Source organism: Cervus elaphus, chromosome 11, assembly GCF_910594005.1.
Source record: "Cervus elaphus chromosome 11, mCerEla1.1, whole genome shotgun sequence".
Classification (NCBI taxonomy): Eukaryota; Metazoa; Chordata; class Mammalia; order Artiodactyla; family Cervidae; genus Cervus; species Cervus elaphus.
In genome coordinates this window covers 78,736,726-78,754,666 of record NC_057825.1, presented here as the reverse complement: position 1 = coordinate 78,754,666, position 17,941 = coordinate 78,736,726, and the positions used below count along the sequence as shown (strand labels likewise).

The 17,941-nt window shown below is 42.9% G+C and overlaps 1 protein-coding gene across 1 annotated transcript; it reads right to left on the bottom strand.

Annotated features, from left to right (window-relative positions):
* On the bottom strand, positions 1 to 12,309 carry LOC122703714 (cytochrome c oxidase subunit 7A-related protein, mitochondrial). The gene is made up of 3 exons (XM_043918154.1): positions 11,869 to 12,309; positions 2,129 to 2,260; positions 1 to 870 (listed from the first exon to the last, which is right to left on the bottom strand). Exons 1-3 carry the CDS (start codon positions 11,938 to 11,940, stop codon positions 730 to 732), a joined length of 345 nt encoding a protein of 114 aa, XP_043774089.1. The 5' UTR covers positions 11,941 to 12,309; the 3' UTR covers positions 1 to 729.
* Positions 12,310 to 17,941: the final 5,632 nt, after the last annotated feature.

Below are 17,941 nucleotides of genomic sequence, written 5' to 3'. Positions count from 1 at the left end.
TTTTTTTTCATTCGTGTATTTATTCCACAATTAAAATAAATCATAATTCAAAGCCATAACATTTTTAAAAGGTAAAGGAGAATCTGTGTCACAGCTGTATTAATAAAACAGACATTGGTCTAAAGTGCAACACTAAACAGGTGTTCTCTGTTCCCATGGTGGAATAAATACATAACAATTACACATAAAATTTCACTGAAGATCTGAGATGACGCAAATAACCCTTTGAAACAAACTGCCCGACGAATGGAGGCAGGCTGCAAATAATTCCTATTAACATTGAACTGCAAGATAGAAAAGCCCCCAAGGTGGCTAACATTTTCATGTGCCTGGCCTGAGCTTCTATCTCCCTTCCTCAGTCATATCCTAATCCAGAAAGGCTGCCCCACCCCATGTTCAATACTCCACCGTAAGTCCCCAGGGACCTCAGCACAGATGGCCACTAATGAGCCTGTGTGCAACCTTCATCAGAAGCTCCAGGGAAATTAGGAGCCCAAATGCAGGGAGCAACATCGTTTCTTTAAACAATAGTTTTAACTGCTGAATGAGCTCTGGCAGGCCACGTGCATTTCCATAACAAACCAAAATATTGTCTTAATATCTTTCTGCTCTTCTTTAAGAATGTTAAGTGGGACATTCGAGTAAAAAACAAAAAAATTACAGAAATAATGAAAAATGAAAATTCAAAGGATGTGTGCCAACAAGCGAACCAGGCCTCTGCAGCCTGACTCATTTGTTTCTGGGCCGTGAGGCCATGTAGAGGGCGATCAGGCAGTAGAGGGTCCCGCCCACTGTCAGCGCCATGGTGGTCCGGTACAACATTTGGTCGGGCAGGCCGCGTTTCAGGTGGACAGGCACACCGTCAGATTTCTAGAAAGAGAGGATTATCAAGGACACAGTTGATAAGAAAAAGATTTTCACAATTTAGGCTAGTATAGGACAAAGGCCTCTACTTTATAATTAACCCACCAACCCGCTGCAGTGGAAAAAGCCCAAATCTACTAGAATGTGAACTAAAACACTTGGTATATTTTCTTACAAATGCAGCTGAAGTCAAATGCAGTCTGTAAGTCAAAAATCATTCTCCAAGATGCAGTCTCAGAAACAAGCATGCAACAAATTCCAAATTTCTAAGGAATTTATCACATACTGCTTAATTACAAAAGGAGCACTGGTGACTTCTTTTTTAAGGCAAAGGTAATCAGCAGCTAATTAAAGACTTATAAGCGTAAGAAATGCTTTACATTTAATCTGACTTCTGATCATTAGTGGATGCAGTCTGAGCACACCTGCTCAATTAATCGGTTCAAGGCCGTTTTGCATTCACCTGCCTTCCTTCTATAAGACTGCTAAACCCCTATTTAATAACAAAACTCCATAAAATATTTAATCCATTGTTTTGCACAGTCTCAAAAATCCCTCCCCATCCCAACTCAAGACCCCAAATGCCCAAGTCTTACTTCTCAGATAAAAAAAGAATAAAATGATCAAAAGTTCTCAAGCTGGTCCTAAATCTGGACGTATTTTTGAGGAAGAGGAAGCTACCTTCCAGCGACAGCAGTAACAGCTACTGCCACTCCCACAACGCCTGAAATACAGTCCAGTCACTGACCTCTCAATTAAATGTATGTAGATTAACATTAATAATATTTTAAAATCCAATCCTAGCTTCTCTCTGCTAATCAGCAAACCCAAGAGAGACTTCACTTCTACCAACAGTTCGGTGAATTTTAGTATCAAGCAAGCAAAAAACAATTAAAAGAAAACATTGCCTAAAGTCACTGCATGTGTCACAAAGCCAAAGATATATTGAATAATTCACAATGCTATTATATATTATATATGTTATTGCTTCCTCCATCCAGTGGATGATCAACAGCTACATATGCAATTTAAAAATCTGTACACCCTTAAATACTGATGAGAAAATTACTCATCCTCCCTTCTTTTATCAGTTTCTTTCTACACAAAGTTCTACCAGTTAATGGCTCAAACTAAAATACAGAGAATTTTATTTAAGGAAAAACAGGCGAGTGAGTAGCAAATTAGACTAAGACTCAGTTTCAAAGGGTTTTTTAAGCCCATTCATTTCACAGCCTTCACTGTTCTTAAGAGTGTCTTCTCTGACCTGGAAAAACTTCTGCAGCTCTGGAACTGTGTTTTTCCCAGCATAATCATATGCAATAGAACTGGAACTCAGTTTAGTTGGTGTGGCAAATATGATAGGCGGTGCTTCTGTGGAAACAACAGGCCTTAATCCCTGCAGGAAAAAAGGAAATTGGTCAAGTTTAAAGTGTATCTGGGCCTGTGAACCAACCTTTCCACGAACAGGCTGTCTGGAGCAGGCCACCACACAGCGAGAAGCATCTCCACGTCATACAGCATTTAAAGTCCTTAAACTTTGAACAGAACACCCTGGCCCACTTTCCCAGAGCAAATACAGTCAAGAACTCTCTTGTCTATGAAGGTAGAGGAAGGGGATGGTAGGGAAGCAAACCACAACGAAGGCCCAATCTGGGCATCCAGATATACCCATCGTGTCTGTCTTCTCATCCAACCAGTAAAACAGTTACAATCTGGATGAACTTTGAGTTAAATTTCAAAAGAGACCTCACTGTTCCTTGTCTCCTCTGAGTAAGTAGGTGTACCAATATCTCGATCCCTGAAGTGGACTTCAGAAACTCTGCAGACACACAGTAAGGAAATATCTCAATTTGGAAGAGCTTGTAAGGGGAAGAGAGCTACCTTTCAGGACCAGGAAGCAAAACAATTAGAGTAACTGAACTTTCTGGCATTAATAAATCAATGTTATAAAACATATCTCGGGGCTTCCCTGGTGATCCAGTGGTTAAGAAATTGCCTTGCAATGCAAGGGACGTGGGTTCGATCCCTGGCCTGGGAAGATTCCACACGCCATGGAGCAACTAAGCCGGTGTACCACAACCACTGGGCCTGCCCTCTAGAGCCCCAGAGCCACAACCACTGAAGCCCGTGTGCCTAGAGCCTGTGCTCCACGAGAGAAGCCATCGCAATAAGCCCACACACTGCAACCAAGACTAGCCCCACTTGCCACACTAGAGAAAGCCCACGCAGCAAGGGAGACCCAGTGTAGCCAAAAATAAATAAATAAATCTTTAAATACACACACACACACACGCATACATATAGTAAAATTTAAAAAGAAAACCCCGGTGTTCTCATGTGTGACATGCTGATGACAAATGCAGAGTGGACTGCGTGAAGCAGTACGCGCCTAAGGTGGGGTCTGGTACACAGCAGTAGTCAATAAACGTAAGCTGAATGAGATGTGAGGAGGCAACTGCTCCCCAAGCCACACGAACCGATAAAGGAAGAACACACAGTCTTATTGATAAAAAGAACCTGGGAGGGGGAGAGAAATGAAGTACTGATACATGCTGCCATATGGATAAACCTTAAACACAGTACACTGAGGAGAAGTAATCAGTCACAAAGGATCACAAATTTTATGATCCCATTCATACGAAAGTCCTGAATAGGGATATTTACAGAGACAGTAAATTAGTGGTTACTTAGGGATTGATGAAAGTGAAAGAGGAGAGTGAAAAAGTTGGCTTAAAGCTTAACATTCAGAAAACTAAGATCACGGCATCTGGTCCCATCACCTCATGGGAAACAGATGGGGAGACAGTGGAAACAGTGTCAGACTTCATTTTTTGGGGCTCCAAAATCACTGTGCATGGTGACTGCAGCCATGAAATTAACAGATGCTTACTCCCTGGAAGGAAAGTTATGACCAACCTAGACAGCATATTAAAAAGCAGAGACATACTTTGCCAACAAAGGTCCATCTGGTCAAGGCTATGGTTTTTCCAGTGGTCACGTATGGATGTGAGAGTTGGACTGTGAAGAAAGCTGAGCGCTGAAAAATTGATGCTTTTGAACTGCGGTGTTGGAGAAGACTCTTGAGAGTCCCTTGGACTGCAAGGAGATCCAACCAGTCCATCTTGAAGGAGATCAGTCCTGGGTGCTCACTGGAAGGACTGATGCTGAAGCTGAAACTCCAGTACTTTGGCCACCTCATGCGAAGAGTTGACTCATTGGAAAAGACCCTGATGCTGGGAGGGATTGGGGGGCAGGAGGAGAAGGGGACGACAGAGGATGAGATGGCTGGATGGCATCACCGACTCGATAGGCATGAGTTTGAGTAAACTCCGGGAGTTGGTGATGGACAGGGAGGCCTGGCGTGCTGCGATTCATGGGGTCACAAAGAGTCGGACACGACTGAGCAACTGAACTGAACTGAACTGAACTAGGGATGGGAGGGAGGGTGCTAAGGAAGAGGCTGGTGATGGCTGATATAGCCTTCTTTCTAAGGTGATAAAAAAATGCTCTAAAATTAACAGGGTAATGATTGCATGTTCTCTGTGAATACACTAAAACCATTTAATTGTACACTTTAAAATGAGTGAATGTATGATATGTGGATTATATCTCAAGAAAACTGTTTTTTTAAAAAGGAACCTAAGGGTAACTCTGGGTTTCTATCTGATGGAATAAACCTACAGTGGCAGATAAATAATTCTCCAAAATAACCTGCAGATGATATTAAGGAACTTAAGGGTCACATTAAGGAACTCCTTTTTTTAACCATTTCATATTAAATTCTAACTCAGAAAAATAAAATCTTAAAGTTAGAAAGCAAGGTTCAAGTTCAGCCCTTCCATTTCACAGATGAAAAAGGAAACCTTTTGCTCAAATTAACAGAATTTTCAGACTTTTCTTAACCTCTTCAAAAAAAAAAAAATTCTAACTTTATCTATAATTAACAAGAGACCTAAAGATCACAACGTTACTTTCACCAGGCAAGCACTGGGCTCAACAGAGCAACAGAAAGGTATTAAAGTAAACTTGGCTTCTATTTCTTCTGACAGGATCCCATAAATGGGAATTAATCATGGCCTTTTTTTCTGTCCTGCTTTCACTCATTCAACATATTTTACTGAGGACTTACTCTATAATGAAAATACATAATGAGTAAGACACAACATCTGCCATTACAGATATTAATGTTACGGAATAATAACAGCTAATATCTACTAAGCTCCTGTTACGTGCCCAGCATCATGTTAGGAATTTCATATGCATAATTCCATTTAATCCTGACAGCAATCTTAGTAAGACGTTACCTTTCCCTTTTTACAGAGGAGAAAACTGGATCAGAAAGGGTAACTTGCCTGAGAACACATAACAAAAACACAGACCTAGGGCTTCCCTGGTGACTCAGTGATAAAGAATCTGCCTGTCAATGCAGGAGACGTGGGTTTGATCCCTGGTCTGGGCAGATCCCTCACGCCTAGGAGCACCTAGCCGTGCGCCACAGCTACTGAAGCCCACACACCCTAGAGCCTATGCGCCACAACAGAAGGCACCGCAGTGAGAAGCCGCACGCCCCAACTAGAGAGTAGCCCATCACCGCAACTAGAGAAAAGCCCAAGCAACAGCGAAGGGCCAGCACAGCCAAAAGAAATAAATTAAAAAAAAAAAAAAAAAAGGCCCAAGTGTGGAGACTCAAGCCCAAAGCCCTGGCATTTAAGTCCTACCTGCCTGTGCTACCTCCCGTCAACTACTGCTCAAAAACAGCGCTTCAAGTTCACTTGCTGTTGGTCTACATCTGGCTTATAACACACTCAGAGACTCAGGAGTCAGAGATAGGAACAAGAGTTCCAACTACTGAGATAACAAGGCTATAGAAAAGATCTCTCTTCAAGCTAGAGATGAGACGTTCCTTTACCATTCTGTGAACTCTGTATTTTCTCCTAATGATCACTTCCCCTCGAACTGCAAAAATTTTAAAACACTTCATATCAAGCATGGAGAAGGCGATGGCAGCCACTCCAGTCCTCTCGCCTGGAGAGCCCCAGGGACGGGGGAGCCTGCTGGGCTGCAGTCCACGGGGTCGCTAAGAGTCACTGAGCGACCTCACTTTAACTTTGCACTTTCCTGCATTGGAGAAGGAAATGGCAGCCCACTCTAGTGTTCTTGCCTGGAGAATCCCAGGGACGGGGGGAGGCTGCTGGGCTGCCGTCTATGGGATCACACAGAGTCAGACATGACTGAAGCAACTTAGCAGCAGCATGCCAAGCAACTTTCAAAATGGCTTGAAATATATATATATATTGTATAATATATATATAAATATATATTTATATATATATAAATATATATTGTATAATATAATATAAATATATATATACTGTGAAATGTATATTCTCCTCCAATCTGTTTTTCATAAGCATATTTTAATCTTTATAGTCACAGTGCAAAACCCCACATTCTGCTTTTCTCACTTGTAATAAGCGCCTTTTCAGGTTCTTACACAATCTTTACAACTAAATTTACTCTTCACATCAACCCCATAAATTAAGTATTATCAGCCCAAATAGTAGATGATTAAAACAAAGCTCAGAAACACTGTGAGTAAGATGAGGTTCAAACCCACACATGTTCATTAAACCATACTATCAATAATAAGCTGTCTTGGCCCCAAAGGCAAAAAGAATGGTAAGTACTTCACCCTACCCATCATTAAACCTCCCAACAATTGAAGGGCAGTCATGTTTCCAGTGTTTCAAGGCAGCTAGGTAAGACTAGCACTAGGCTTCTCAAGAGCAGACCAGGAAGCTGTATTTACAGGAAGGGACCTACAGCAAATCCCTTCACCCACGCCTTTTGCAGGGCTATGGCTGCCCCAGCCTAGAAGAATTATGAGCCTCCAATGCGCCCTCCTCATCTCAATAAATGATACCACCATCCTTCCAGTACTTGGGCCAAAAACCTTGAAACTGTTCTTCACACCATTCACTCACATGTTTGAAAATACTTTTGGTTCTGCACTCAAATTATATTTAGAACCTGACCACTTCTCACCTATCTTCACCAATCCACATCCTGGTCCAAACTCCTAGATTTTTACAACAGCCTCCTCAGTGCTCACCCTGCTTCCATTCCATCTTTCCTGCCTTGCAGTCCACTCTTAATGCAGCAACCAGTAATTGTATTAAAACAGAGGTTGGCACTACTTAACTCAAACCCTCCCAAAGGCCTCCAATCCCCCTGAGAAAAGCTCAATGTACTTGAAAGGACATTCAGAACCCCATGAGATGCACCCCTCACCATCCCCCACTTTACACCATCCTGGTCTCCCCAGAATTCCGGAAAAGCCCTTACGCCTCCCAAGCCCCAGGCATGTTCCCTCTGCCTAGAATGCTCTCTCCAGGTGATTACATGGCATGCACCCTCACCTCATGTCGCCTTCTCAGTGAGACCTCCCCTTACCACCATTTTTAAACATTGCGTGTCCCGCTCCATGCACCGCTAACCATCTCTCCCCTTCGCTGCCTTATTTTTCTCCATAGCACTATGACATCTAACACACGATCACTCTCCCTAATGCAATGGAAGCCCCATGAGGGCAGGATTTAGGCATATTTTGTTCACTTTTCTTACTTCCCAAGACTGAGAAAAGCAACTCGCACAGAGCACATTTAGTAAATATTTGTTGAATGTACTAATAAACCAAGGAAGCCTGCAGTTTCAATGCAGTGTAAACTTGCATGTTTCAGAACCAAAGTCATGAAAATTAGCACTTGATGGTAGAGCCTCCCACACAGACCAGAGCAACAAGAAAACTGAAAGCTGTTCTTAAAATAAGCGGACTGGTGACCAAGTAGAAATCACAGCTTTTGCTTAGTATGAATCTCAGCTATTTACATACACAATCACTACTTCTAAAACTGATGAAGAGCTATTCACCTGTTACTATGTTTCATAGCTGAGTTCTTCCTAGTCTATTTTAGCTGCTCCAAATTTTTCCTTTTAAAAAGTAAGTATGATTTTTTTCACCTCAAAACTGACTGGCCCAAAGTTTTCCTTTTCTTTTATCTTTTAGGTTTGAAGAAGAGGAAGAAGGTGGAGAAATAAGAGTATTCCAAAAATGTTTTAATTTTTAAATGACAGAAACTTAGGAGTGCTTTCATTCTGATTTAGGACCACAAATAAGTTTCAATCCGCAGTGATCGAGTCCTTCATTTCTAATTGCCAGCTAGGTATCACCACCATTTCCTGGAGACTTCATACCCAGAATGTTCAAAATTCACCCAGCTGTTTCCCACAGAAACATCCCTGCTTCTGTGGAAACCACCGCCATTCTTCCATTACCCAGTCACCCTGAAGTCCTCCTTCCTCATTTCCAAAATCTCCTTCAGCGGGTGCTAAGTACTCACCCTCCAGACCTCTGATTCTCCCTCTACTCTTACTGAGAAGACCCAGAACTCTTCTGTAACAGGCCTCCCTGGCACTGGTTTCTCCCAATCAGAGTATCTTTTCAAACACAGCTCTGATCATGATACACACTCCGTCATCATCAACCTTTCGTGAAACTAAAGGGAAGACACATGCCCTTGTTTCAACCTCTGGACAAGACTCGACCACAACTTTCCGCATCCAGTTGCTTTGTAAATTCCTATTCGTGTCTCACAAATGTCCTTCCATCACGCTCTACCTCCATCCAGAACAACCAAAATGACCTACCCAATGATGCCCTTGCAGCCCCCCTCTTCCCCTTCATTCTCGCAATTCCCTTAACCTAGAATATCCTATCATCTTAATGAGAAGAACTGCTGGACCATATGGTAAAATTATGCTTCACTGTTTTAGAAAATGCCAAACTGTTTTCCAAAGAGGCTGTACAATTGTACATTCCCACCACAATGCAGTAGGGTTCCAGTCTCTTCACATTCTCACATTCTGCTGTCTTTTTTTTTCTTTTAAAGCAGGTGTGAAGAGGAATCTCCCTGTGGTTTTGATTTTTATTTCCCTAATGACTTATGATGTTAAAAGCATATCTTTCCAAATGCTTATTGGCCTCTACTTTTGACACAGAACACAGAGAAGTAGGGAAAAGGCTTTTCACTCAACCACTGGAAAATACCCTCCCCACAATCACTTGCCATCATGTTGACTTAAAAGTCTACCTGTACTTTTGTTAGAGAACTAGCTTTTCCATTATTAGGTTACTCAATGCATATTATTCACTTTATATAACACTGAAAATTACAAACATCAACTTACATTTACAAAATTTTACACCTTAAGTGTTTTCAAGAAAGGAAAAATTGAAGTACTCCTAATAACCAAAGTCAGAATACTTGGTTTGGGGATATCTGTAACAATCACTCTGAAGTCTACAATTCATATAAACCCTCACAATATTGTTTCTTTCAACATAACTTAAGAAATCTTTAAGAAACTAAGAAGTTCAAATTCTCAAGAGAAACACCAATTCAAGTAATGCTAGAACTCTGAAGTCCTTATCTGTACCAAATGCATCTTGGGGTAATATCTGCTCAAAGTGCTAATTTAATTTCAGGATTGTCAGTTTTAGTTTAAAATTTTACTTTTTCTTACTAGCTAAGAGTCCTGTGGACAGCAAGGAGATCAAACCTGTCAATCCTAAAGGAAACCAACCCTGAATATTCATTGGAAGGACTGGTGGTGAAGCTGAAGCTCCAATACAATGCCACCTGATGCAAAGAACCGACTCATTGGAAAAGACCCTGATGCTAGGGAAGACTGAGGGCAGGAGAAGAGGGCGAGAGGATGAGATGGTTGGATGGTATCACCGATTCAATGCATATGAGTTTAAGCAAACTCTGAGAGGTAGTGAAGGACAGGGAAGCCTGGTGTGCTGTGGTTCATGAGGTTGCAAAGAGTCAGACACAACTTAGCGACTAAAAAACAACAACAAAAAAATCTAAATTATGCTAAAACTCTATTAATAAAGAAATTCTACATCCAATGGAAAAGATCAACTATGATATATTCATACAATGAAATTCTGTACTGCAATAAAAGGAACACATGTAACATGAATGAACTTCAAAAATACTGATAAATTAGAGGCTTATACAAAACAGTATTGTGTGGTTCCATTTATATGAAATTCAAAAACAGGCAAAACTATCTATATCTAGTGATATAAAAAAGAATAGGAAGATGGACAGGGACTGACAGGGCAAGAATAAAAAGGAACTTCCTGGGAGTGATGTAATGTTATATATGTTTGTAAGTGTGGGTTACACAGTGTGTTTGTCCAAACTCAAACTGTAACATTTTAAGATCCACCTGCTGAAAAATACACATCTCTATAGTAGAAGAGTATTTGCTTTACAGAAGCCAATATGAATAGAAATGGTTATTTCTTATAATCTGCAAAGCCAGTCACTTTTGTCAATTCCTTCCAACCCTCAATTGTTTTTTTTGATAAATTTTCCTCCTCCACTCACCCTTCATGTTTCTGCAATCTGATCAAAACTCCATCGTTCTTTCCTAATGTGCTCCCTGGATGATCTCTCCCACCACAGCTTCTACTACCACCTACGGGCTAAAGACACCTAGATCTATTAAACTTCATATTCATAAACCCAGCTGCAACCAGACACGACATATTATCATGAGCTCAATCTGGACCCTTACTCCCCAACCCCACAACCCAAAAAAACTTGCCCTTTTTCTTGCCCTCCCTATCCTGTGTCAGTTTAGTCGCTAATTGGTGTCCAACTCTTGCACCGCATGGACTTCAGGCCGCCTGGCTCCTCTGTCTATGGAATTTTCCAGGCAAGAATACTGGAGCGGGTTGCCATTTCATTCTCCAGGGGATCTTCCTGACCCAGGGATTCAACCAGGGTCTCCTACATTGCAGACAGACTCTCTAGGGCTGAGCCACCAGGGAAGCCCCATTAACAGCATACCTATTCTTAGATTGAAGTCATTCTTAAACATCTCTCCCTTGAGCAAGTTGCAGTGTTTCATAGAATGAGGAGGAGGTAAGGATAGAGCATTCTCTACATCCCACCTGGGGCCCTTATGGTTCTATCCAGTTTTCCAAATGCATATCTCATCAACCCTTGCCTACCTACTCTGAGGGTGAGGGATGAAAACGATGGTATCTCAGACCTAGTTTCTAGAGAACAGCTTATCCAGTAACAGCCACCTGACAACGATTGCTAGTCACCTGACAAACACCTCATTTAATCTGTATTACAGCTGCTCTAGAGAAAACTGAGCTCACAATGAATTAACTTGGTCAAGGTCATAAAATGAAAGCAGCTAAACCAAGACCTGAGCCTAAATTAAGAATCTGGGACTCTAAAAGTCCTTCACCTCTACACTATAAGCTGGAGACTGATCCTTCAATTCGCTCCGGCAAAATCTGAGCGAAATCGCAATACTTTTCAAACCGTTCAAAAGCAACCGTCAACCACTTTACAGCCGGGAAAATGTCAGCTCTTTGCACGTAACTACGAAGACTCACCCAAACATGTGAATTAACTAAGTGTCCTAATTCTGATCACACAGCCCCTCCTGTCCTTATGGCTTCCGTTGTTGCCGTCACCCCAGCTCCCAAATCTGCTGAATGGATGAAACTGTGTTTTAGGCTGCAGCAGGACAGTGACAATGGAATGGAACACTGAGGCGCCTGAAAGGCTGGTTCTCCTTTAAAAGGGCAGGGCCAAACTTCGGACTCTGTCGGGTCCCATTCTGGCCCCACGAGCCACCCCCACGACCCATAAGCAACGACCTCGGGAGTCACCTTGACTCCTACTGAGTGAGAAGCACAACTTCCACACCAGACACCAGCTAGCCAGGGGAGCAGCTACAGAATTAGGAGTTCCATGGCTGCGGCAAGTGGGTGAGAAGAGATGAGGGGCCAACAAAACCGAAGCGCGGGCAGAAGCCTCGCCTGGCTCGGGTGCCAGGACTGCCAGGCGCACCATGAGACCCGGGCCGCTACTTCTCCTGTCCCAACCGGCGCCGCACGACCCTTACCTGAGGGCTATAGGCGTCGGAAGCCCATGCTCCGGCCAATTTCTGCGTGAAGCCACTGAACTTATAATACATGACGCCCCGTCTGGACTTCCCGCAGCCACTGCCCGCGCGACTGCCCCAGAGAAGGACCCCGCCTTCCCGGGTGTGAGCCGAAGTCTCAGCCTAAGGACCCTGCGTCAAAAGGCGGGCTGCCCGGGGACCGCCTAACTGAAAACGTGCCCTCTTAAGCCACGTCAGGGGACAAAAAGCCGGGTTCTCAGGGCCAAAAAGGCAAAACCCAGCTCTACGGCGGAAAGCCGCTGTTGCACGGTGTGCAGAAAGTACGCGCGTCCTTCTTTCCCTCACGTTTAAACAGAGTCGGGCAGGGCAGGACGCCCTAAGAACTGCGCAAGCGCCCCGCAGATCCAGCCGGAGGCTGAGGGACTTGTCAGGGTTGAGGGGACGGGCTCGGGGCGGGGAGCGGGGCGGGGCCTAGGGCGGCAGGGGCGGGGCGGGAAGAGTACCCGCCTTCCCTCCCCGAGAGCCCGTGCTTCCGGGCAGCTCTCCACCTTTACTGATCTTAGCTCCTCCCCTACCTAGGTCACCTCGTGGAGCGTCGGCCCAGGAGTATGCACCCGTAGCTAGGCTTCTCTGGCAATCTAGGAGCGGTGTGGAACAAATAAGAAAAATTGGAAACACCTCCTGCAAGCTGTTGGGGTTTCGCCCCAATAATATCAATGTATAAAGATAGTCTCCTGAGCTTTATGCAGAGGAAATACATCTACACTTCCTATGAACTTAAGGCACAGGGACATAAATTTTGCACAATTCTCAGAACTGATTTTTACTCTTGCCTAAGCTTTATGGGAACTGATTATTCATCCTTTCCCTGGGCTCTGCCCTTGGAGATAAATGAGGTGGGGAGTGGAGGAGAGGTGGCCTAAATATTTGAAAAATCTGGAGCTTGAGCCTGAAAGAACAGGACTACCCCTTTCAGTTCTGGTAGCATCCACTTCAGTTCAGTTTTAAAATGTTTTTAGAATCTCCACTACATGCAGTGTAGTGTATAAAAGGAGTATACAATTCATAGTTTCCTGCCTCCTGGAATAAAACAAAGCCTGTCTTGGCTTTATCATCTAACCAGAGGTTTTCACAAGTGTGTTATAAGTGCATTTATAGTGCACTCATGAAAGCATGTGGCAAACTGACAGGTGATGCTAACCTGTATATAACATTTTCCATAAATAAACTCATTTAAGCTTTACAACAATCCTATGAGATACAGGTGCTATTATTGTTAGGGGAAGCACACTGACTGAAGCCACCCACCCTGGCCAGGCACCATAGTAACCATTTGCATGAGTTGTTTTAGGACAGGAAGTCCTGGTAAGGAACAGGGAACTAATAAGCCACCACCAACTGGAAGAGTTCAGGAAAGGTCAAGAGGAGACACTGCATGTCCGACCACCTCCCAGAATCCTTCTCTCTGGCATCCATCTTGGCTGAACAAGGCTTGCACCATCAGGAAGGATTCTGAGTCAGAATGACTGGCTAAAGACAACCCGGAAACCAATCCCATCACCATAAAACCCGAGACTGTGTGCCACGTGGCAGAGCAGTTCTCCTGGTTCCCTTACCCTCCTGCTCTCCCCCCAGGCACCCTTTCTCAATAAAATCTCTTGCTTTGTCAGCACATGTGTCTCCTCGGACAATTCATTTCCGAGTGTTAGCAAGAGTCCAATTCCGGGCCCTGGAAGGGGTCCCCCTTCCTGCAACATTATCATCTCCATCTTACTAGACAGGAAAACGAGGCCCAGAAAAGTAACTTGCCCAGGTCAGCTATCAGTGAGTGGCAGAGCCAGTCATCTGGCTCAAGAATCTGTACTCTTAAGCACCGTGGCTGCTCAGTTACTCAGTCGTGTCCAACTCTTTGTGACCTCATGGACTGTAGCCCACCTGGCCCCTCTGTCCTGTTCTTTCCTAGGCAAGAATACTGGAGCGGGTTGCCATTTCCCTCTCCAGGGGACCTTCCCAATCCAGGGATCGAACCTGCATCTCCTGCATTGGCAGGCAGATTCTTTACCACTGAGACACCTGGGCAGCTTAAGCTGCTGAGACACCTTAAGCACTACATAATAGATAAAGCAGGGGGCATTCCCGGTGGCTCAGTAGTAAAGAACCTGCCTGCAATGCAGGAGATGCAGGAGACTCAGGTTTGATCCATGGATTAGGAAGATTCCCTGGACAACGGCATGGCAACCCACTCCAGGATTCTTGCCTTTCGAAGAATCCCATGGACAAAGGGGCATGACAGGCTACAGTCCATGGGGTCACAAAGAGTTAGATGCAACTGAACACGCACACACAGTAGATAAGTAGATATAACTCCACTCTGAGAAGAAGCAGATGCAGGGTGAATACTCCAGAGCTAGGATGTACACTCGCATCCCAGCTTTGGCAGGTGTAAGCCCAAGAGCCCCAAGTGTTCAGCACTGCTGAGACTCTAAAGAGCAAAGGTTTTAGAATATTCATGTGGCCAACCAGTCCAAAGTCAACTACTTTTATGAAGCAGCATTGTGATAGAAAGAACACGTGATTTGGTTTTGAGTTACAGTTTCTTTAAGGCTGAGTGATTGCCGCTAGTTATTTACATTTTCTGAGCCCCACTTTCTCTTCTATAGAGTAGGAATCATCATCATTAGAATATCTTCCGTCACTAGTGTTCTGAGAATTAACAGTTACACACGTTACCTTGCTGATCTTACCTTTGAGTTACTTTTCCATGGTTCTTGGCTACATATAAGAATTCTGCACCACCAGGACTTCATCGGCAAGCCCAGCGGCATCTCCCTATCCAAATTTCCCCCAAATATAGGGATTGGTACAGAATAGACTAAGTCAGACAGCTTCAGCTATACTAGACTGCACCTAATGGGGGTTCTTGGCTTAATTCTTACTTATAACTTTACGAATACTGCTAGCTAAGTTACTTGTATTTCACCTGTTTTACAAAACTGTTGTTTCTTACATTATCAAATGTATGACTGAGCCTCTGATAAAATGATAGTATATAGTTCCAAAAAATTAAAATTAAAAAAATCTCAGTTAATTTTTCTTATTTAAGTTAATTAATTTATTAAATCCTGGAGTCACTCATACCACGAAAGGAGAATGAGCTTGTTAGCTAACACTGGGTGGAAAGAAAGGTCTTTCATGGAGTTTAGACTGAGAAGAGAAATTTAATGATTTGGGACAGCTCCCTAGCTCTAACCCAACTGTCTTCTAGACATATTTTGGAAGAAAAAGGTAGAGAACATCCCCCAGCTTTTAGCAGCACTAAGGTGTACCAGCTTCTTGAAGTATAAAGGTGCCTGTCAACACTGATTATTTTCTTAAAGTTCCTGCCATCTGATTTTAGATTCTGCAAGACATAAATTAAGACTCCTGAAAATGTTACAACAGCCGGGCTGTTCAGTGGGAGATAAAATGTCAGTAGCAGAGTGTGGGTTGGGATGTCACATGGAGTGGCTGATCATAGGAAGATTTTGTCTCATTTCCCAAATAAACCGCAGCACATTCTGACAGCACTAAAGCGCCCTATTCTCATTCTTATTTGCATAATCCCACCCAACATCAAAGCATGATCTTGCTTTAGATCATGATCCCTTCAGGTTGTTTCCTGGATCCTATTCTGAAGGGAAGTGACCACAATTCCTAGTGCAGAGAAGCTTGTTAATTGTCAAATGATTTGAGTGAGTGCAAATGCCAGTCTGGCTCCCAGTGAGTCAGAATGCTGCTGCCTCTCCATTTGTGAAGGCTGCGTGCTAATGGCCTCTGGCAGGTCGCTCTGTCAAAGCCCTCAGGAATGCTTGGAAGATCAATATAAATTTTAAATTGGTTGTACTGAATGTTAGATAGTAATGCATCCTTGTGAAATAGTTCTTAATTTTTTAAATTCTCCAATTTTCTCAGAATCTTTTTCTTTCTTTCTGTTGTTGTTGTTGTTGTTGTTTTTTCCCTTCAGTTTTTGGCTGCATTCCAAGACATGTGGAATCCCAGTTCCCTGACCAGGGATCAAACCCATGCCCCATGCATTGGGAAGCAGAGTCTTTAACCACTGGACTGCCAGGGAAGTCCCCAATTTTTTCAGAGCTGACTTGTAAAAATTTGACACTGAGTGGGTCTGCCAGAGTTAAAGTATGTAAGCCCTGTAGTTGCTGAGGTCACTGTGGACTCCATTTGCTGATTCTTTCATTCCTTCCTTGTCTTCAGAAGGGTTCATATATCACCTGGCTCTGGTGTCACCAGTTGGGAGCAGAAATATGACTAATGAACATCTGTTCCAGGATGATTTATCATGGAGAGGGTCTCTCTCAAATAAGGACCTATAGAAGGTCCTGCTTTCCCTCACTTTACTGTTTCTTTGCTGCCAAACCCGCAAACTGTAGAACCTTTCTAACCTGTGGAAGCACGTTTGTGGACGTAGATTTTGCCCATTCTAAGAAAGCTTCCCCGGTGGAAAACAGACCATAATAGTCCACCCTCTCTTTGGCAAAAAAGAAGGTAGAGGGAAAACATTTTTCTAACATTTAAAACTGCTAGTGATATCCCCAAGGAAAACATCCCCAGGAAAATACTGGAAAACAAAATGGAAAGCCACATGTATTTTATGATTTTCAGAATGATAACACCATTCATGCAATTATTCAGTAATTTTCACGTGGCAGAATTAGAAATCTCAGCTGTCATTTCTTAGTCTTTTTGTCAAGTAAAGCCCTATCTGGTATGGCAATTTTATGTTTGTCTTTGAAACGTGAAATCTAGATTATATCAATATGGTTGAAAAACAATTAAACCTTTGTTAAATCATGGTATTTTCATAACAAAGGAGCTGAAGGTCTGAATGGTGCATTTCTTACCCAAAAGCAGGGAGCAGCAGCTGGGATTGCAGTTGCTGAGACAGCTTTATTGCAGTTTGGGATGAACATACTAACATCAACTCCCTGGTCTGACCTTCTCCTTGTTGAATGTCAATATGGTGTGTGAAGCTGCCTCACTTTTGCCTGCATGATTTTCGTTATGTGCAAGTCAAAAGCACATCCACAGAGATTATGGATTTAACTCAATTTTGACACATCACATCTCATTTCGCTGGTGAAGAAAGACGGAGGTATGACTCATAATTTATTTTAAATCATCTTAAATACACTTAATTATGCATAGAAAAAAGTTGAGATCCAGAACAAGATTCATGCAAATTTACATGAACATCATCTATAAAAATATAGAATATGTAATGTTGTCTTATACACAAAATGAAAAGGTTAGCAGTGGCCTTCTCCAGGTTGAGGTTGGAGGGTGTTCCCTAATGACTGGAGATTCTCACTGCCTGCCTGAAATGTGTCTGCAGTATTGGAATATTTTACAGTGGGCATGTATGATTCTTATAAGTCCATACATACACTGATAAAGAATACAAAATTACCAAATGGTGTAAAAACTAGAATTTTTAAGTGTTTCCATGTACTTCTACCCTAAGCTACCAATTCATTTAGAATATTCTTTGATCATCCCTTATGTAGGTGTGAGGAACGTATCGAGCCACAGTCCCCAAAAGTATTAAGCCATAAGAACCTCACTCAAGGGCCATTCTGATCATTAGAGTCAATACTATGGTGCTTCTTCTCCACAAAGATTTGAGGGAAAGAATGAATGAGTGAATAAACAAATAAGAGTTAACACTATAGTAGTTCTTCACGCAGCTGCTGGAGAAAAGAAGAAAAAGCAAGAAGGAAGGGAGGAGGAAGGAAGGAAGAGGGACTTCCTCTCCACACACTGCCTTGAGAAACCAGCAACCACGCCAGGCTGTTAACATGAGTGCCCTGATTACATGAAAGCTGGTGACCAAGCAGAAAAGGAGATTAGGAACCATACACCTTGGTGAATGTTGCTGGATTATTTTCTTTTGAAATAGTAGAACTTTTTGTCTTCAGAAAAATCTGACTCTATCCATTATCAAAACATGGGATGCTCCATAGCCACTGAAACCAATATATCCAGTTCCCAGCCCTGCACTAGATTTGCAACCTCAGGC